Source organism: Carica papaya, chromosome 7 (genome assembly GCF_054855325.1).
Source record: "Carica papaya isolate Zhongbai chromosome 7, ASM5485532v1, whole genome shotgun sequence".
NCBI lineage: Eukaryota > Viridiplantae > Streptophyta > Magnoliopsida > Brassicales > Caricaceae > Carica > Carica papaya.
In genome coordinates this window covers 22,338,742-22,361,810 of record NC_142315.1, presented here as the reverse complement: position 1 = coordinate 22,361,810, position 23,069 = coordinate 22,338,742, and the positions used below count along the sequence as shown (strand labels likewise).

The following is a 23,069-nucleotide window of genomic DNA, read 5'->3' as shown; positions in this document are numbered from 1 at the left end:
AACCAAAACTCAAAATCTCTTCCGATGAGCCCCTTCCCATTTCCTGTTTCACGCGATTTTCTGACTATTGTGCTCACTGTCCTTTTCGGTGCAGGTTAGTCGAAGAAGAAAACCCACCTCCGAAGGAGAATCGGTGGAGCCGTCGCACCCGTAGGACCCCGCCCCTCCCCCACCGGTAGGTTCGATTTTTCTATGATTTCTGAACAACCAAAGCCCCCTAACATATTTTATCCCATGGGTACCTGTAAAACCAGCTAAAACCGACCAAAATTGGTCAGGTTGAGGCGAACCGCCACCGTGTCAGAACCCTAAAATTGGTTAGAAAGAATTTTCAACACGGAATTTTAGATTTTTTGGGTATTTTAAGATACTATTTTGGATTCCCGCAGGGAAAATTTAGGAAATTCGGGACCTGTTAGGAGGTGTAGTGGATAGTTTGGCATTTTAAAATACTGATCCGGATAAGGATTTCTCACCCTATTCCATGTTACAGTAAATTAAGGTTTAATAATTAATAATTGTGTATTTTTGTAAAAACTAGAAAAACCCTAGCAATAATAACAGGTTACTAGTGAATGCGAAAAATTGATTAGTGTATGTTTGCCCTAAGCTCATATGTGTTGCCTATTTATTTTTATGTACTGCCTAAATTACTTGTTGTTCCGCTGTATAATTTAAATTATTACATTTAATTACTTTTTCGTTATTGATTGCTTTATTGTAATTCTTATCTGATTGTCTGAGTTGAAAATAAAGGCCCTGAATAAGTTTCTCGATTATTAAGGCATGAAGTTGTGTTGTTTGTATAAATGCCGTTTAATTAATATGTGAATATGATATGAGAGGTTGGTATGCGCGTGATGTTTGTTTTGTTGATAGAGATCTTTATGTGAAAAACTTACTAGGTATCTTGGGAAAGAGCAGACGACCTGGTACATGTGAAGCTCTACCGTGAACATTAACTTAGTCGGACGGAGCTGGAAAATCTCATACCGAAAGATTCTGAGAGATATGATTCACTCTCATATCAGACGGGATATCGAGACGATGAAATATTTAGCACCTATTACCAGACGGGATATACGGACGACCGATTAATTGATAAATTTGGATATTTGGTTCATGCGTAGGGGGACATCCATATAGACCCCAGAGGTACCAATAAGCAGATAAGAAAGAAAAATTGTCATTTTTTGTTCACTTGTGCATGAAATTGAAAAGTTGTATGGATATTGGTCTTTATAGATTTATTTTTGGAAAAGTCATAACAGTAAATATGGAATAAATAATTTTTTTCATGATAAATGAATTTACTTAAATTAAGGGCTTCATTAGTTATTTTGTGATTTTTACCAACATTTATTTTTTGTATAAGTGATTAGTGTGATGTTCTTATTAGGTTAGTATAACTCACCCTGCTATTAACAATTTCAGATCAAGAAGAATAGGATCCAGATCTTGATCAATAAGAAGGTTGTGAGTAGTTTGCCTCCTGGACCCCTCCAAGAGCTAGTAGAGGTTAAACCCTAAGATATTTATTTATTTGCCTCTTTTTATGAGCCACTGTAGTAGGGACATTCTCATAACTCTATTGGGCTTTATAATTTACTGTGTAAAGAATGTAAGTCTTTAACATTATTATTTGCTTCTGCATTTAAATCATAAATTCATTTTTTTAAGGTCTCAGCCCTTTATAATTGGTATCAGAGCCATATTTCTCGGAACTATTTCATACATAAAAACTTAAAAAATACCAAATACAAACTATCGTTTAACCTTCTCTTGTAAAATGTAGGTACAAGGAAATGAGGAGAGGAAGACCCCCATTAAACTGAGCAGCCAGGAATGGTTCGCTTTGAGAAGATATTGATCGACTCTTTAAGATGCTGAAAAGACTCATCTTTGTCTAGTAGGCCTGAGAGGAAATGAAGGAGCTACCTGACCCTCTCTGCTGCCACAATTTGAGCCACCCTTACAATAGAAAGATCGAGAGTTACCCCGGTACAACCCTGCTCCTTCACAGTGTCATCCGGTACTGCCACAATACAATTCGGTGCCTCCATCGTATTATCCAACAAACTATAAGGTTACCCAGTCCCTCCACAGCACAATCCAGTCCCTTTTTCACGGGACCCAATTCTAACCATGATGGACCTAGACTACATTGAAAGGTACAAAAGACTAAACTCATCTACTTTTACAGGAGTATCCTCTTTTGAAGAGACCAGGTATTGGTTAACTGAGACAAAGAAGGCCTTCGCGACTCTTGAGGTAGTTTCTGAATAAAAGGTCGTACTTTCCAGTTATATGCTCGTGGATAAGGCAGGTTGCTGGTGGTAGCTCAAGCGGTCACCCTATCCGTTCAAATCACTTGGGAACAATTTATTTAATGCAGAGTACCTCTGATATTTGAAGAAAATGGAGTTTGTACAGTTGGTTCAGGGTAATATGACTGTGTCGGAGTATGCCCGAAGGTTCCTAGAGTTGGGCTTGTATTCCCCTGAGAGTATGATGGATGAAGGCATGAAGATAAAAAAGTTCGAGTGGGGCCTCTTTCCTAATATCAGACAACAATTGTGCATATTTGAGCTCAGCCTACACAGCCGTTCTGGTCGAGGCACAACTAGTGGAGAAGAACTTTTACTTCTTTCCTCCAGTAGTGGAGAATCTTAGACCCCCGATCTCACACTGTAGACCAGCACCCACTGCACCGGTTCAGCAGAGCAAGAGGCTTAGGCCAGTGACTCAGGCTCCTCCTTAGGATCCGATAACAAGACGCGATAGGACTTATCAGCATTGTGGCAAGGATCATAAGGACCAACCCTGCTATCATCTCAATAATACATGCCACATATGTGAGAGTGCCCAACACTACGCGAGAGAGTGCCCGCAAAATTAAGACCAAGTCAGACCTCCCATCTAGGGTAGAGTTTACAATCTCACTCAGTAGGATACTGAAGCTAACCCAAACGTGATACATGGTACATACACTATCTGTAATTATCTTGTGCATATTTTGATTAATACTGGTGTTTTACATTCGTTTGCCTCACATTTTTTTACACCAAACTTGAATGTATTACCTGAAAGACTTGATTCTATGTTGTTTGTGTCTCATCCTAGGAGTTGAACACTATTGAGGGAGGTTATATAAAAAGCTTGTATCATAGACATAGTAGTTAGGAAATTGAGTATTGACCTAATAGAGATTGATATGTGAGACTTTGATGTAATTCTAAACATGAACTGGTAAGTGGCATATCACACCACCGTAGATTGTTTTTATAAGAAACTTGTATTCAACCCTCCTAATAAAGAGTTATTTATAAGTTAATAAAAATTTTAAACATTATTCTCTCATGATAATTTTTTTAATACATAGTATTTTAACTAGGTTATTTTATCTACATTAGACAAACCTAAGAAAGAAATTTGCATTCAAGATATTCTGGTAGTTTGAGACTTTCAGGATGTATTTTTTGATGAACTACCTAAACTGATAGTGGACAAAGAAGTTGAGTTCACCATAGATCTTCAGCCTGACACACAGTCTATCTCGGTTACACCTTATCGTATGAGTTATGTTGAGAGGGAAGAGCTGAGGAAATAGATCAATGAATTGCAGGATAATTGGTTCATCCCACATAGTGTGTCTCCTTGAGGTGCTAGAGTCATATTTACAAGGAAATGAGATAAGATGTTAAGATTATGTATTGATTATAGAGGATTGAACATGGTCACAATCAAGAACAAGTACCCCATCCCTAGGATTGATGACTTTTTTGACATACTGCAATGTGCTCAAGTCTTCTCCAAAATAGACTTGTGTTCGGATTACAATCAGGTAAAGATTAGGGCAGAGAACATTTTCAATACAGCCTTAAGAACTAGATACAAGCACTATGAATTCTTGATCATATCATTTGAACTAACCAACACATTAGCCATTTTTATGGACTTGATGAACAGAATTTTCAGATAATTCCTAAATCAATTCGTCATTGTATTTATCGATGATATCATGATCTATTCAAAGAGCAGAGAGGAACACGCTCATAACCTGACTCAAGTTTTGTAGGTTTTTAGGGAGGAAAAGTAGTATACAAAAATGAGTAAGTGTGGGTTCTGTCTCGAGCAGGCTACCTTCTTAGAGCATATCATATCAAGGGATGAAGTATCAGTGAACCTAAAAAAACATGAGGTAGTGCTTGGTTGGGAGAAATTACATTGGTTAAGGAGATTCGTAACTTTCTGGGGATGATAGGTTATTACCACAAGTTTGTAGAAGGATTTTCTAGTCCAACCGCTAATTTGACTTGACTTACAAAGAAGAACGTTAAGTTTAAATGGAACAAGAATTGCGAAAAGAGTTTTATGAAACTCAAGAGGCGGTTGACTACTACACTAGTGTTGGCTTTACCGAGTGGGACATGTAGATATACAGTGTATAGTGATGTCTCCTACTTAGGATTGTGTTGTGTTCTGATACAGCATGGGAATTTCATAACCTATGAGTGTAGACAGTTGAAGAGTCATGAGAAGAAATACCCCACTCACAACTTAGAACTTGCCACAGTTATCCACGCCTTGAAGACCTGACGTTACTACTTATATAGAGAGACTTTTGAGATTTATGCTAATCATATGAACTCAAACTATATATTCACTCAGAAGGATCTCAACATGCTTCAGAGGCATTCGATAGAGCTCCTCAAGGACTACGATTACAATATCTTGTATCACCCGGGTAAGAGTAATGTTATAGCTGATGCGCTTAGCAGAAAAAGTACAGGTATATTGGCTCACTTAGTAGTTTCTGAATGCATAACAAAAGGGGTTTTACAACAGATACGACTTTAAGACTTGAAGAGAGTTGCATGCTTGGACCACCTAACTGTCTAACCCGAATTGATCCAAAAAATAAAGGAAGCCCAATCCACCGATTCTACCATAGTAACTCTTAGGAATGATGCAAAGTAAACCTAGAATTTCGAGTCTTTGCCAATGGATGGCTCATATTTCAGGATAAGGTGTATATTCCAGGTGACAGTGAACTGAAAAGGGACATTATGACAGATACTCATAACTCAAAGTTCGCCACACATGCCAAAAGTACTAAAATATATCAAAGTATGTGACCCCAGTTTTGGTGAAACGGGATGAAAAGAGAGATATCTGACTTTGTCTCTAAGTGTCTGGTATGTCAACAGGTTAACGTAGAGCATCAATGCCTAGATGGGTCACTTCAGTCATTATTGATCCCGAAATAAAAGTAGGAATATATTACAATGGACTTCGTGATAGGGTTGCCTAAGGCACGCTCAGGACATGATGCTATCTGGATAATTGTCAATCACTTCACCAAGTCCTCTCACTTCTTGGCTATCAAGATAACCGACTTTTTGGATAAGATAATAAGAATGTATATCTGGGAGATAGTTATGTTACATGAAATTCTAGTGACAGTGGTATCCGATAGAGATCCCAGATTCACTTCTCAATTACGGTCTAGTTTTTAGCAAGTAATGGGAACAAAGTTATCCCTTAGTATCGCATTCCACCCTCAAATTGATGGACAATCAAAGAGGACGATCCGCACACTGGAGGATATACTCCGAGTTTGTGTTATAGACTTCAAGGTCATATGGATGATCACCTACATTTAATAGAGTTTGCTTACAATAACAGCTACCAAGAAAATATCGACATGGCCTTGTACGAGGAATTGTATGGTCACCCTTGCAGGTTACCGATCTGTTATGAAGAGATGAGTGATAGAAAATTATTCGACCCAATCTTGTAGAGGAGACTAAAGTCAAGATAGTTAAGATCAGAAATAACATTTAGATATCTCAGAGCAGACAAAAGAATTATAAGGATACTTGGAAGAGGGATTTAGAATTTGAGAAAGGTGACCCCTTTTAAGGGAATCAGTAGGTTTAGCAAAAGAAAAAAATTAAATTTCCGGTTCATTAGGCCATTTGAGATCTTAGACAGGATCGGTACGACCACCTACAAACTTCAACTACCTCTAGAGCTGTCTAGGGTTAATAATGTGTTTCATATTTTCATGCTACACAAGTACAACTCGGACCCTTTACACTTCTTATCCCACGAGCCCCCTTCACTTTAGGATGATCTATTTTATGAGGAGACACTAGTGGTCATTGTAGACTGAAAAAATAGAGTACTCTGCAATAGAAAAATTCTCTTCATCAAGGTCCTATGACAAAATCATACACAAAAAGAAATCACATAAGAGCTAAAATCGGACTTCAGAGCCCAGTATCTCTAACTATTTGACTAAGTGAGAGGGTAACAAATTTGAGTGACCAAATTTTTTTTCTTAAGGGGGGAGAGTTGTAATACTCGGGCTCAAAATTTAGCTCGGGATCAATTTTGGTAATTATAAAAATAATAAAAAATTTATTTTTAATTTAATTTTATTAAATTATTTGAGAAAAATAGGTTATGAGCGTGATTGAAAGCAATTTTGGAGAAAATGGGTAAAACTTTGAGTTCAGAGGGTATTTTTGAGAGAAAAATTAGAAATAATGGGCCATAATAAAAAAAAATTCGTCCATGTGAAACGATTCAGTCAACAGTTCTGACAAACCGGAGCACACCGCTTAGAAAAACACACTAACGTCAGCGCTACATGGGAGACCACGCGGTATTCTACGTGCCCAGCGATCCGACGGTCCAGGTTTGATCCCAGGCACGTGAATGGCTTAGATTCATTTTTTCCTTAAGAGTGATCGGACATATGAGACCAATCACGATGAACGGTCCAGATTCGCCCATGTAATCGGCTTAATCAAACAGTTCTCCTCGCTCCATGTTGACGCAAATGGACAGCCCAGATCAACACGGGATGAGTATAAAAATATCGTGTCCTATGACAATCCTAACCCTAGCTGCCCTACCCTCGTTAGAGAAGTAGGACCGGCCACCGGAGAAGAAGGTCGACCGCCGCTGCACCGGAGCCATCACCAACCATCAAAAAAGGTAAAATTTCTCCCTACCCACTCGGAATTCAATTTTGAGCCTCCCCGTGGCCATATCGGAGCAAAAGGGACAGCGGGTGAACATAAAACTGTGGGAAAAATCAAATGTAGCCGCCGTGGTTGAAACTCAAAACCCCCTCCGATGAGCTCCTTTCCATTTTTCATTTCATATGATTTTCTAATCATTGTGTTCACTGTTCTTTTCTGTACAGGTTAGCATAAGAAGAAGCCTATGAGAACTGGCGGAGCCGCTGCACTTGAAAAATCCCCTCTACACTGGTAGGTTCGATTTTTATGTAATTTTTGACCAACCAATGCCCCTTAATATGTTTTTTCGTAGGAATACATGTAAAACAGCTAGAATCGACCAAAATCGGCTAGGCTGAGGTGAACCACCGCCGGAGCACGGCTGCGATGCCATGTTGGAACCCTAAATTTGGCCGAAAAAGATTTTCAACGCTGATTTTAGGGATTTTTTTTGGTATTTTTAAGTAGGTGACGAGTATCTTGGATTCTCGCAGGAAAAATTCAGGAAACTCAAGACTTATTGAGAGGTGTAGGAGATAGTTCGGCATTTCAAAATACTGATTTGGGTAAAGATCCCTCACCCTATTTCTTGTTACGATAAATGGAGGCTTAATAATTTATAATTGTGTATTTTTATAAAAACTAAAAAAATCTTAATAATAATTACAGGTCATTAGTGGAGTTGAAAAATTGCTCAGTGTATGTTCGTCCTAATCTCATCTGTGTTGTCTATTTATTTTCATGTACTGCCTAAATAATTTGTTGTTTCACCGTATGATTTAAATTATCACATTTAATTACTTTCTCGTTATTGATTGTCTTATTGTAATTCTTATATGATTGATTGAGTTGAAAATAAAGGTTTTGAGTATGTTTCTCAGTTATTAAAGTATGAAGTTGTGTTGTTTGCACAAATGTCATTTAATTAATACGTGAATATGACATGAGAGGTTGGTATGTGTTTGGTGTTTATTTTGTTGATGGAGATCTTTATGTGAAAGATTTACTGTGTATCATGAGAAAGAGCAGACGGATCCAATACATAGAAAACCCTACCGTGAACGTTACCTTAGTTGGACGGGACTGAGAAGTCCTATACCGGAAGAGTTTGGGAGATATGGTTCACCCTCATACCAGACGGGGTATCGAAGCGATAGAATATTTGACGCCCATTACTGGATAGAGTATGGAGACAGCCCAAGAATACAAATAAGCAGGTAAGAAAGGAAAATTGTTATTTTTTGTTCACTTGTGCATTAAATTGAAAAGTTGTATGAATATTAGTTTTCATAAGTTTATTTTTAGAAAACTCGTAATGAAAGTATAGAATAAACAATTTTCTTCATGATAAATAAATTTACTTAAATTAAGGGTTTCATTAGTTGTTTTATGATTTTTACCAACTTTTGTTTTCTATGTCAGTAATTAACATGATATTCTTATTAGACTAGTGTAACTTACCATTCTATTAATCATTTTAAATTAAGAGGAGCAGGATCTAGATCCCGATCAGCAAGAAGGCTGTGATCTCGAGGCTCTTCAAGAGGTAGTGAAGGTTAATCCTTAGGACATTTATCTATTTATTTTAAATCATTTATTTGTTTCTTTTTACGAGTGATTGTAGTAGGGACATTTCCGTAATCCTATTAAGCATTCTAATTTACTGTGTAAGAAATGTAAACCATAACATTATTATTTGCTTCTGTATTTAAATCATAAATTTATTTTTTTTAAAGTATTGGGCCTTTACAATCATAAATATTAAATTAAAGTGTCACGAATATGTTGGACCACCATGAATTATTTAGGTTCTGTGTATATAATATATATAATAATTTTGTATGCAGAAGTATGGAAATTAAATTGAACTTATAGTGGCTTATTGGTATATACACACACAGACACACACATATATTGCTAAATTTTTTAAATTATTGCGTGGCCATGTATTGGCTTCTTTAATAGTCAACATTTGTTGTTGAAACATATATATATATATATATATATATTATGTATACATTATAGCCCTAAATACTTATATTATTTTTAAATATTTGAATTTATCTATATTTTTTTTTTGTTTTAGTTCTTCTACTTTTAAAAAATAAATATATTAGTCTCCATTTGATAGATGTTATTAACATTATTAGTGAATTTAATATTAAGTAAATTTTTATGTTAAATATCACATAACATTTTATTTGTAAAAATAATTTAATATTTAATTAACATGTAAATCTCTTGATTACTCGATAACCAAAATGGTCAATGATGAAAAACACTTGAGTTTTTTACGAACCCCTTAATTTTTTCAGTGTATTATAAGGCTCATAAGGGCTTTTTTTTTTTCAATAATTTTTTTTTTTTTTTTTTTTTCTTTAGTGAGGTAATATGCATAATTTTTATTCTATAAAGGGATAAACCTAAATAATGGAAAAAGAGGTGGTTGGTGTTTTTACTCACATAGTAGCCACACTGTCCAAAAATTACCAGCGTGTTTCCCACGGGACAGACAAGTTGACAATCACTAAACCATTCTAAAGCACTGTTAATGGGTACGAGCTAATTTAACTAAATTAAAGTAAGTACGTAAATTATATTTCAACTAAAACATATTATAAGAGTCAAATTAAACTTTTTAAAATATAGAGGTGTTATCTAAGTATATATTCGTATATATGTATGTATATATCTGAACGAAATATGAATATAGAAAAAAATGAGTAAATTTCTTTCTATATAATACAAAAATGTTCAAAATTTCATACATACTTTAAAAAAGGAGATAAAATTATCAATCTTTATTAATTTTTAATCGTGTTATTTGTGCACGTTGACATAACGTGTGATGTGTCAAGTTATGGGTACAAGAAATGTTTTGATATTTTAGCCAATGAGGTTAAATATCAAAATTTTGCTTGTTACGGACAAAAATATTAAAGAATTCTCTTATACACGTTCTTTTGTTCAAACTTTTGCATGTACTTTCAAAAAAGAAATAAATTTTTTTTTATATATATTAAATTTTCATCGCCATTTTTTTGCATGTTGATGTAGTATGTAACGTATCAAGTCACATATATATTTGTTTTAAATTTGCTAATATGGACAACATGTAGCACCCGGAAAGGAGGAAAAAAAAAAAAAAAAAAAGGGGCCACGTCAGCAGCCACGTCAGCAGGCCCGGTCAGCAGTCCCGGCCAACCGGGGCCTGCCACGTGGCAAGATCGCGTCACTCCGAAAGGAGCCACGTTGGCGATCCGCGTGGGTGCGATCCGACGGCCCAGATCAATCGCGCGATCGGACGGCCCAGATTCAAACGCACGGACGGCCCAGATTCAATCAAAAACGAACGGCCCAGATTAAAACGAAATGAACGGCTGTGATCAAAAGGCAAGGGGTTATAAATAGAACCCCCACACCAGACCACAAACCCTAGCCGCCAGCCGCTCGCCGGAGAAGACGAACCAGAGGCCGACCGCCGCCACCCGCCGCCACTCGCTGCCGCACCGGGGAAATTTCCGACCGCCGATCGAGGTAAATTTCATACCCCCGACTCGTTTTTCCCCGCTGATTCCTCCTATGGCCAAATCGAGGCCGAAATCCCGGCCAAACGGCCGGAATACGCGGCCGAAGTCCAGCGGCGCCGCCGCGCCCCCGCGCCCCCTCTCGATTTTTGCCTCCGACGAGGCCCTTCCTGGCCTCCGTTCGATGCAATTTTTATATCACCGTGATCACCATTCTTTTCTCTACAGGTTGACCGGAGCCGAATCACCAAAACACGAACCTCGCCGGAGAGCCGCCGCACCCGAGAGCGCCGCCGCCGGTAAGCTCCGTTTTTCCGTGATTTTTTGGCCCCCCGAGGGCCCTAGGGTTGTTTTCTGACAAGGACCAATGCGAGTGTGGCCGAATTCGGCCAAAAACGGCCGAAAACAGCCAACCCGAGGCGACTCGCCGCCGCCAGCGGCGGCGCTGTCGCCGGAGCACGGCGGAGCCGCCGTGCCGGAGTTGCGATTTGGGCCGAAAGAGGCCCTGGGCCTAATTTGGATTTTTTTTGGAACACGTGCAGGTACTCTTAGTGTGTTTCAGTTTCCCGGGAAAAATTCAGGGAAAATTAGGGACGGCCTGCAGGCGCACTGTGAATCGTATTCGGATCTCGAAAACAAGTAAGGACCCCTCACCCTATTTTCTATCACGGTATTAAAGTTCAAAATGATAAAACGGTATTTCTTGAATTAACGAAAGTGTGAAATTGCTTAAGGTAGCTAATGGAGCCCGAGTCTAGTGTGATTGGTGATTTACTGTTATTTGGCATGTTTACAGCTTTAAATGCAAAATGAGGTTTGATGTGTTCATTTTACAGATTTGTGTGCATATACTACGTTTTTATTAATCATGGGTTGAATGACTGAAAAACTGATACTGTATGTTGTCTGTTTGGCATGAATTACTGTTTGCTTGTTTGTATGTTAATTGATGATGCTGATTGAGGAAAAGGAAAATGAAAGATTGTGTAGACTGATAATTGTATTATGGGGGTCAGCCTGACTAGATATCCTGGGAGATGGTGGACGGACCGGGTCCGTAGGGAACCCTACCGGGATTGTGGTCTCACATGCCGGACGGGGTATGGAGATCTTACGGTTTTGGCGCCCATACCGGACGGGGTATGGAGACGGCCCGTTTCACCCTCATACCGGACGGGGTATTGAGGTTTATGGTTTTGGCGCTCGTACCGGACGGGGTATGGGGACGGCCCGTTTCACCCTCATACCGGACGGGGTATTGAGGTTCATGGTTTTGGCGCCCATACCGGACGGGGTATGGGAATGGCCCTGGAAACTGATTATGAATGTTAAAGGTTAACGGGTAGCGGAACCCCTATGGACCCCCACGGATACTAGTAGGCTGGTAAATGAGAAAAAGATATGTTGTACAATGATTGAATTACAAGAGGCGTGATAAGTGTTATGTTTTACAGCTTAGATTATTCAATGATTATGATAATGTTATTGTTTTTCTTATATTGTTTTCATAAATTCCACCAAGGTAAGTGGATGGTAAAGGTTTTCATGTTAATAAACGAGTTTGTTGTAAATTATGCTCCATTGGTCTTTTTGTGTTTTTCTACCCACCTTTATCTCCGTGACGGTGAGATATCGTGATGTTCTTACTGGGCTAGTGTAGCTCACTCCTTAATTAACCATTTCAGATCAGGAAGACATGGTTCCCGAGCCCGTTCCGCAGGAGGACGACGAAGGGGATGCCTAGAGACTCTGTAGTCATACGCATAGTTTATTTTCGAGTTTCTTTCTTAGTTAGTTTAATCTTTTATATTTTAAGTACGTTTTTGGTTTTTCGTGTAAGGGATGTTAACTGAAATTTTGATCTCGCTTCCGCATTCGATATATTTAAATACTAATTTCTTTTTAATATTTCCGGGGCTGTTACACAACACATGGGTGTTGCATCATTGTCTATACTAGCATTTTTTAGGTAATAATATTAGTAAATGAGTAAATTAATTAATCAATTAATTTTAACTAATCTTAATTAATTTTAATAATTTAAGCTATGTTCTATGTCTAAGAGGATTTGATAGAGAGAGATGAAGAAAAATTTGTTAGTCTTGGAGAGGCAAAGTCAGTCATTTACATCTTTTTCAATGAAGAAGAAGAAGATTAACTAAAACTAAAAACTCTTAGACTATGGGATGAACCATATTGCATATCTTGACCTTTTACTACCTTCGTTGTTCCATATAGAAAGAAGAGCAATATCTTCAACTCTAACTGAGGACTGTACCTTTGGACCATGGTTTAAGCAAGTTGGATCACTTCTGGAAAGTCCACAACAAGGAAAAAAATATTTGAAGTTATCAAAGAGCAGACAGAGGGAACTACAACTTATACCAAGCCATCTTACCATATTCCCTATCCCACATCGTATAAAGAGCATTGTTATCGTCTAAGCAACATTTTTGTTAATTCATATAATTATTTATTTTAACTGGACCACATCTTGGAAAGTTACTGGGCCTTACACAGCGAAGAATGCGCTCATAATTGATCACATCTTTGATTTCCTATTAGCCACTTGAAGTAGTCTATCAAAAAGCATGACCTACGGGCACCACATACCCTTAGACTGATTGGATAAATTTTAGTAATAAGTAATTAATGTATGGTAATAGGAATGATTGGATAACAATGACACATGATGTGAATGACAAAATTTTTTTATATTTAGATAATTATGTATTAATGTATGTTAATGATAACTATTTTGTTTGGATAATAGAATGATATGTTTGTATTTTAGTCAAATTACTAACTTACCTCTATCTTATTATATGTAATAGTAAATAATATATAAAAAGTATGTAATGAGAAAAAAAATTATATAAGAATATACTTAAATTTATATTTAAATAAATAGTTATTATACATAATCAAATTAAATTTTTGTATTTGATAAAATAAATAATTATTATTTATATTATCATATTAATTTAATTTTAATAAAAATAAAATTATTTATATATTAAAAACAAATGATTGTAATTATATATTATTATATTAAACCTAAAATTATTTTAAGAAATAAAAAATTAAAATATGTTTGAAATAATTATTTATATACGAGAGTATAACGAAAATTAAGTATATTTTATGAGGGTATAATGAAAAATACAATTATTTGTTTGTCACATACCAGCGATTTAGTGATTTTTAAAATTCATTCAAAATATACCAATTAAATACTGTTTATTACCATCTCATCAGGTTGTAAGTTAAAATAAATAGAATTTTATTACGCCCGTGAAGTACCATACATTAATTTATTACTATTTACTACTATCCAAACATGACGATAGTCTTTTTACCATATTCCTTGTCGGACAGTGAAGGAAGATGCAATATTTCATCCTCCAGGCAGTTGTTTTAACGAACCTCAAGATGGTGTGGTAGGAGAATGGTTTGAGTTGTTCATCTTCTACACCATCGAAAATATACTTCAATTAGCTATAATTGTAAATATATTTTCAAGAACTACACCCTGCATCTTAGTCTTTTTTTTTAACCACATATCTTGTCCCACATCGAAAGAAGAGAATGTCTGCCACATTCCTTGTATGGAATATCAATTTTGATGCGTACCATCTGGCGTTTTACCACATTAACGTCCCGCATCGCAAAGAGGTGATACTTTTTCAACTGTTTATATATGCATCATGAGGATGAGCTCGGAGCAGACACCAAGTTGGTGTGGTTGGATAATAGTTTAATTAGATTTAATAGTGCCTTGGAAAGTCTCCGGGCCGTAATATGCAGAAATCGCAGGCTCGTGATTGGTTTAACAAACTTCATCATGAGATAACAGACTTCACCATCTGTGAAAGGCTGAGACGTGTGTTGGAGCCTTTCGATTTATGCTGGGAGATTTTTTGGTCGATTTGACAATACACATGGCCTAATGGACTAATTGAACGGGGTTTTCCGTACTTGTGGTCCACCTTTTTTTTTCCTTTTTCAGAATTTGTAATTTTATAAAATGCCTGTATATGTACATATATTTGTTTTTTAAATGGTTGGTTTTGGTTAATATGTGTTGATTTAATTTGAAAAAAGATTGTACATCGTTTTAAAAATAAATTTTTTGGTCAATGTTAGATTAGATTTTTCCTTAAAAAAATTACAACAGTGTTACTATTTTTATTTCGTAAATAATTAAATAAAAATACGCTTATCTAGTATATTTTCATAAGCAATGTTTTGTTAAATATCTATTATTTATTTGAAATTGATATATTCAAAAAAATTACACATATGAAACATATTTTTGTTATCGATACTTCATAAATTTTTAAGCTTTAGTTTTATCTAATTATAAATTATTCTAGCAGGGGATTTTAGAATTGCCTATCACCTGTTGTATAACGATATTCAAATTTTATATTTTGTGAGAGTGTTTGTTAATTTTTAAAAATGATTTTTTATGTCTACTTGAATTTTTAAAAATTATAAATAAATTGTGCATATTTTAATTAATGAAGTACTCGAGTTCCTAAACTTAATACTATTGACATTTGTTATATCAAGACTTACCAATTTACCTATTTGATTAACTTCATATCTTTTTCACATGAAATTCTTCAAATGTAATCAATAATATCACATTCTCAGTTCATAAAAAAAAAAAAAAAAAAAACCAACCTATTTGCCCATATAAACTTTACATAATTAGATAAAATCAATATGCAGGAGTAGAATATCTTCGCATTGTGTGCGTGTGTGTGTGGGATATGATACCCTATGAAACACTGGTACATAAATATATATATATATATATATATATGTAATTCTCAAAGAAAGAGAGAAGAAATAAGAGAATTACAAAATTGCACAATAAGATGGTTCAAATCACAGCACATGGCATGGTCTACCAAGTTTGGGACAACATCACATTTCATATAAGGCTGCTGACTTTTCTACATCATATTGTTCGTGCATTTATTTTTGGCAAATTATAAATTACCAAACAAGAAATTACAATTACTTATATAATTAATTACAATGCTGCAGCTTTGGTAGCAATAAAACAAAACCTGAGGGCAGCATTGGACACATACATATAGACCTTACATGTATAACACCTAAAATTTCTACACCCCCCCAAAAAAAAAAAAAAAAAAGGAGAAGCGATCAAGAATAGAATATGTATATTTGATCGTACACACATATATAATGTATATTGATTTTATATATATATATATATATATCATTAAAAAAAATATATATATGATATGAATTTCTTAGTTTGAGATTTTGTAATGAGGATCAGTCAACAAGGAGAAGAAGCCCATAACCGAGCATTTTTGACCTTGGAGACACTCTCCAGCACTTCAAATGGGAGTATGTCTCCAATAACTACCACCCTATTGCTTTCCAGGTCTACTGTGTATGACGTCACTCCTGTTAATTTTTCACAATTTAATTACATTAATTAAAAACATAAAATGTAGATTAATATATTTTTCTTTTTAAGAAAAAAGGATTTCTTTAAAGACACAATGAGATAAATAAATTAATTCCTCTAAAATATAAATAAATTAGTTTTAGAAAATGAAAACAAAAAACAATAAAAGTAGGTACCTTCTAATCTGGAGACGTGCTTCTCAACTTTTCTTGCACAGCCATGGCAGTGCATAGAAACCCGTAGCACAACCATCTGCACCACCATATCATTCAAATCAACAAATTAAAATTTACTGTATAACCCATCAAATATATATATATATATGTGTATATTATACAACCCATCAATATAAATATGCATATATATATACATATATATACACACACACACAGAGGGAGAGAGAGATTGAATCAAGTAGATACCTTGGGCTTCAACTGAAAGGCCAGAGTCTGGCTTCCTCCAACAACATCTTTCAATTTGAGCAGCTGGGATTTTTTGTGATCAGAATCATTAATCAATGGTTTCTTTTCATCAAATTCATCCCTTTCGAGAGTATTCATGCAGAAACAAGAGCATCCTGTAGAAACACTAAAACAATCCAACACCCTCCCAAAACTCAGCTTCCCCATACCATATATATAGATATATGTATCTATCACCCTAACTGGCTAGATATATAATCTTCCTACACTGTACAAATCTAGCTAACTTAAAAGATCTGGTCCTCCTTCCTCAACTGGAAAAGACTATCCCTTACATATATATAGAAGGGCAACAGAACAATTCTTTGTACTTTAGTATGCATATTTTATATGAATATATATATATATATATATAATATTACAGTACCAGAGATCAGAAAGGAAAAATAATTAAAAAAAAGAAGAAGAATATGGGATGGCAGAAGAGACAGACAGAGGGTAGTAGCAATGGGTCAAATTTTATTGGGAGAAGGAAAAAAAAAAGACCCAGGAAATTAAACAAAAAAAATGATCAGCAAAGGCCAAGACCCATTTTAGCCAGCCATGATCAAGAAATTTGAGAAATTAGAAGCAGAAACTAATAAAGACACAGAAAAGAAATGCCGTAGCTTAATTAAGTGACAAAAAACTAAAAGCCTGCTACTCATCCAATTATAACCAGGAAATACATACGTGTATATGTATATGTATACGTATGTATACAAGTGTTGATAGGAAGTACTTATATATGAGAAGTGAGTGGTGTAACGAAGTGGGTTATAAGTGAGGAAGTGAGGAGGAAGGAAGGGAATTGAGTTAGAACATGTGAGTTATAGCTAAAAAATTAAAGAAAGAAATATTTATGTTTATTATTAGATTACATTTGGATAAGCTACCATCTCCCACTACTAATTAATATTAAAAAATTATGTATTTGAATGAAATTATGTTTATATATATGTATTGCTTTGTATTTTTCAAACAAATGTATTAATATTTACATCCCCTCTTTTCTCTTTCTATACGTAAGTATGTATATATAGCTGAAACTGTATAAAAGGATGATTCATACAATTAGTTCTCACTATTTGATAGGAGCAAGATAGATTTGACTCACTGCTACTACATAATATTTCAAAATCTGAAGTGATGCACGGGAAGAATTCATGATATATGTTGTGTCATATCAAGACAAAATTCCATGACTGCCCTCTCATTTCATCTGCCCCATTAGCCTATTTAATCCTACGAAATGTTTTTTTACAACCAGTAATTATTTTTCAGAAATTACAACTCTGATAAGGATTTAGAAGCTTATATAACTTTTAATAGCTTTGAACCATATGTGTCCCTTGGCTTCTTCTGATAAAAGATAGACAGAAGTATTGTATTATTATAGGTAATGGGATAAGCGGCCTTGAATTATTGGATGGGTGAGCTCAGAAATGTATGCGTGAATTAATTATTGGATCTTTGAATGTGTGTGCATGTATGTATATATATATATATATATATATGTATACAAGTAATACAAACATATATATAATATATATATATATGTGTGTGCATACATTATGCATTATGTATTGATCGTTAATGGATCTGTTTTCCTCTATATGTACAGGTTGGTCCATGTGATGATAATTATTCTCTTTAATTTCGTGGGAATTTTGAGCCAAAAAAAAAAAAAAAAAAAGAAGAAGAAATGTCATGCAAGGCACGTGTTGGTCACGTGACTTTGGGTGTTGAAAGCAGGCAAAGCTGGCTTTAACCAAACGCTTCATGTGGATTATATAGTTGTAGCCGTGGAGGCATTTTCCAGAATTTATTTATTTATTTTTATTTTTTATAATTGTTTTCAAATTTTATGTTATTGTTTTGTTTTATTTTATTCCAATTCAGATTATTTTAAATAATATATGAATTAAAAATGATAAATTGTTCTTCTTTTCCCTGTAGAGACACTCAAAATAATAATTGAGAGGCAAAGGCAATGAGAGAGAGACTTGCTTATTGGATTACTACAACCTCCCATTTGCTTCATCTCTTCAAACTTTAGGATTTGAAAACTCTCGTTATATTATTATTTCTATTAATTATATAATATATATTATCTTCTATTAAGAAGGTACAGTTTAATTTAAATTTAAATTTAAATTTTTATAATAAAAAAATAAAAATTAACTTAATTTTATTATTATATTAAGTAAAAAGCTAACGATAAATTTATTACTATATTGGTAATGACAGAGGAGTAATGAATTTAATTTAGCAAATAAAATAACAACCACCAATCAAATTAAACGTTTTGGATCTATCTCTCTCTCTTTTTCTTTACATGATTAAAACTGTAAAAATACTAATTGATATAATTTTAAACATGCATAATGATTAACATACACGTATAGATAAAAGTACCAAACATATATAATTCCACTCTTTGGTAGGTAATACAAAAAAAGTAAAGATTGAAGTTGAAGAAAGTTTTTGGGAGGGGTTAGTTAACCTAATTTCCATGTGACCTCCTCCTATTTTAATGTTAAATCACATCTGTACTTACTATTTACAGTTGTTCAAATCAAGTGCTTGCTTTATTCCCAGCCGCCTCCTCGTGAACCCTCTGCACTGATCTGAATCTAATTCCAATTAATAACTTCTTCTTCTTCTATAATAATATTATTATTATATTTTCAATTTTTTAGGTTTGACCCTCTTACAGGAGGCAAAACATTAACTATTCTTTATAACATTTATATATACATATATATATATATATATATATATAACAAGTTAAATATTCTATGAACCATAAAAATATGCTTGTATCAATACAAGATTTCAGTAGTATCATAGGGAATTAGCAAGCACCCACAAGGCATGATAGGCGAGCATTCGTATGTACATATACGTGTATAGACCTACGAGACAATTTATGATTTGAAAGAAATATAGAACAGATGTGGTTTGTAATATTCGAAATGGCTGGAAACCCAAAGGCATAATTAGGTAAGACCACCGACAATCTGCAAGAAGAAAACTAACATCATTAACAAGAAGCAAGAAGCAAGATGAAGCATCACACATGGTTGACATAATCTTTTAGGGTTTATAACTATAATACCCATCTCCAACATCACTGCCGCCCACATTACTTCATCCTTAATTAATCAATTAATTATTTGTAATGACCACGCTTCCATCACAGTTCAAGAAGGATAAGATTCAAATTTGAGTTAATTAATTTTTTACAAATGTAATATATGATCTAAACTATATAATATTAATATACTATACTTATATCCATACGGCATTCTTAAATGACAAAAACTGAGCATCTTTTAGAAGTACTATTCAAATAGTTGCAAGATCCAACACCAATTGGCTTCCACTACTACATCTTTGTAAGCTACTAGATACTTGCAGAATTCTTTTATCAGGAAGAATAATAACTATTAAGAACTATTACAAGAACCAAGCAGCACAAAAAAAAAAAAAAAAAAAAAAAAAAAAGGTTACTTATAAACCAAAAGGTAACATGTAGGTCAAAGTTTGCCTGAGAATTTTTTAAGCGCTTGGGATATTCTTAAACGAAACTAATTTTCTTGAGTTTTGCCAAAAACTTAAAAACAAGTAACTCAGGCCAAAATTAAGGAATTCAAGAAAAAATTCTCATAAAGTAACTAAAAACCAATCAAATACTGAACCACCCTAAGGGTAGCAAATAATCACAGCTCATGATGAGGGAGAAGAGGAGTAAACGCATTAGGGAGATGACATCATACCATACAATTAGACTTAAGATCGAACTCAATATGCTACTGAAAAAATTAATAGATATAATTAGAAAAGAGAAAGTATAGATAGAATATTAATTTTTTCTTATTATATCGTGTTCAAGATACAAAAAGAAAATTATATAAGAAAGAAAATACATGCACCTTAAAATTTATGTAGCTACATGCACCTTAAAATTATGTACCTTAAGAGTTTTCTTTGTAATGATCCTGAAATTTCAAAGAAAATAAATCATAAATTAAGTGCGGATCGTCCTTTCTGACTGTTCATTGGTCTGAGAGTGGAATATAGTAATAAGGGACAATTTCGTTCCCATGACTTGCTGAAGGCTAGACCAAAACTGAGAAGTAAACCTGGGGTCCTTGTCGGACACTATTATCACTGGTACTTCATATAATCTAACTATCTCCCGGATATACATTCTTGTTAACTTGTCCAATGAATCGATCATCTTGATGGCTAAAAAATAAAAAGACTTGGTAAGTCGGTCAACAATTACCCAAATGGTATCATGTCCTGAGTGTGTTCTAGGCAATCATGTCACGAAATCCATGGTGATATGCTCCCACTTCTACTCTAGAATTAGTAATGGCTGAAGTAACCCACCTGAGCGTTGATGTTCTGTCTTGACTTGCTGACATACCAAACACTTCAAAATAAAATCAACCACATATCTTTTCATCCCGTTCTACCAAAATCGGAGTCGCATGCTTTGATACATCTTAGTGCTTCTGGGATGCATGAAAAACTTTGAGCTATGGGCCTTTGTCATGATATCCATTTTAACTCACTGTCACCTGAAACACACACCATATCCTAAAATCTGAGCAACCCGTCGGCAGATACTTGAAATTCTGAATTAACTATATGTTCTACATCTTTCTTCAGGGCTACTAAGGTGGAATCGGCGGACTGAACTTCTTTTATTCTCTGGATTAACTCAAGTTGAACGGTCAGGTGGACCAAATATGTGACTTTCTTCAGGTCTTGAAGTCATACCTGTTGTGCGACCCATATTACTCTGCATTCTAAAACCATCAAATGAGCTAATATACCTGCATTTTTTTTGCTGAGTGCGTCGGCTACCACGTTGCCCTTACTTGAGTGATATAAGATGTCGCAATCATAGTACTTAAGGAGTTCTATCTACATTCTCTGACGCATGTTGAGATCATTTTGAGTGAATATGTGTTTCAAGCTCTTATTATCGGTATAGATCTGAAAGGTCTCCCCATACAAGTAATGGCGCCAAGTATTCAAAGCGTGGATAATTGTGGCCAGTTCTAAATCATGGGTGAGATAGTTTTTCTCATGACTCTTCAACTGCCTAGACCCTTAGATTATGACATTCTCATGCTGCATTAAAACACAACCCAACCCTAGGTAGGAGCCATCACTATAAACTGTATATCCACCCGATTCGCTCGGCAAAGCTAACACAGGTGCGGTAGTCAACTGTCTCTTTAGTTTTGAAAAACTTCTTTCACAGTTCTCATTCTACTTAAACTTGACGTTCTTCTTTGTGAGCCGAGTCAAAGGAGTAGCTAGGCTAGAAAGTCATTCCACAAATCTGCGGTAATAACCTGTCATCCTCAGAAAGCTTCGGATATCCTTAATCGAGGTCAATTTTTTCCACCCGAGTACTGCTTCAACTTTTTTGGGGTTCACTGATACTCCATCTTTTGATATGATGTGCCCTAAGAAAGTAGTCTACTCAAGTCAGAACCCATACTGACTCAACTTTGCATACAATTTCTTCTTTCTGAGAACCTACAAAATCTAAGTTAGATGTTGAACGTGTTCCTCTCTGCTTTTTGAATAAATTAAGATATTATCGATGAATAAAATTACGAACTGATATAAGAATTGTTTGAAAATCCTGTTCATCAAGTCCATGAAGATGGCTGGAGTGTTGGTTAGTCCAAATGGCATGACCAGGAACTCATAGTGTCCGTACCTGATTCGAAAAACTATTTGAAAATGTCTTCGGTCCTGATCTTTATCTGATGGTAACATGAACGCAGGTCTATCTTGGAGAAGATCTAGGCACCCTGCAACTGATCAAAAAGGTCATCGATTCTACGGATGGGATACATATTCTTGATCATGATCCTATTCAGGCCTCTGTAGTTAATACATAACCTCAACGTCTCATCTCTTTTTTTTGCAAATGTGACTCTGGCACCCCAAGGGGACACACTATGTCAGATGAATCCACTGTCCTACAATTCAGTGATCTGTTTTCTTAGTTACTCCATCTCAACATGACTCATGCGGTAAAGAGCAATCAAAATAGGCTGGGTGTCTGGCTGAAAGTATATGGTGAATTCGACTTCTCTGTCCACTAACAGTCCTGGTAGTTCATTCAGGAACACATATGAAAAGTCTCGAACAATCAGAATCTCTTGAATATAAATTTTTTTCTTGGGTTTGCCTAGTTAGAGAAAATAGTCGGGTTAAAATACTTGATAATAAGAGAATTTGCCATAAGGGAAGCAAATATTAAAGAATTTTATTAACTTGTAAATGACTCCTTATTAGGAGGGTTGAATATAACATTCTTGTGAAAATAATCTATGGTGATGTGATACGCCGCACGCCAATTCATTCCTAAAATTACATCAAAGTCACATGTGTTAATTTCTATTAGGTCCACATTCAATTTCCTATCTGTTATATCTATGACACATGCTCTGTATACAACTTCCTCCAATAGTGTCATATTCCCAAGAGTAGACACAAACAATACATAATCAAGTTTTTTAAGTAATATATTTAATTTTGATGCAAAAATATGTGA

At 34.9% G+C, this 23,069-nt stretch overlaps 1 protein-coding gene across 1 annotated transcript; it reads right to left on the bottom strand.

Annotated features, from left to right (window-relative positions):
* Positions 1–15,484: 15,484 nt before the first annotated feature.
* Positions 15,485–17,283, bottom strand: LOC110818626 (Heavy metal transport/detoxification superfamily protein). Its single transcript, XM_022047561.2, has 3 exons — positions 16,436–17,283; positions 16,190–16,265; positions 15,485–16,009 (listed from the first exon to the last, which is right to left on the bottom strand). The coding sequence occupies exons 1-3, from the start codon at positions 16,640–16,642 to the stop codon at positions 15,879–15,881; spliced, it is 414 nt and encodes a 137-aa protein (XP_021903253.1). The 5' UTR covers positions 16,643–17,283; the 3' UTR covers positions 15,485–15,878.
* Between the last annotated feature and the right edge of the window lie 5,786 nt (positions 17,284–23,069).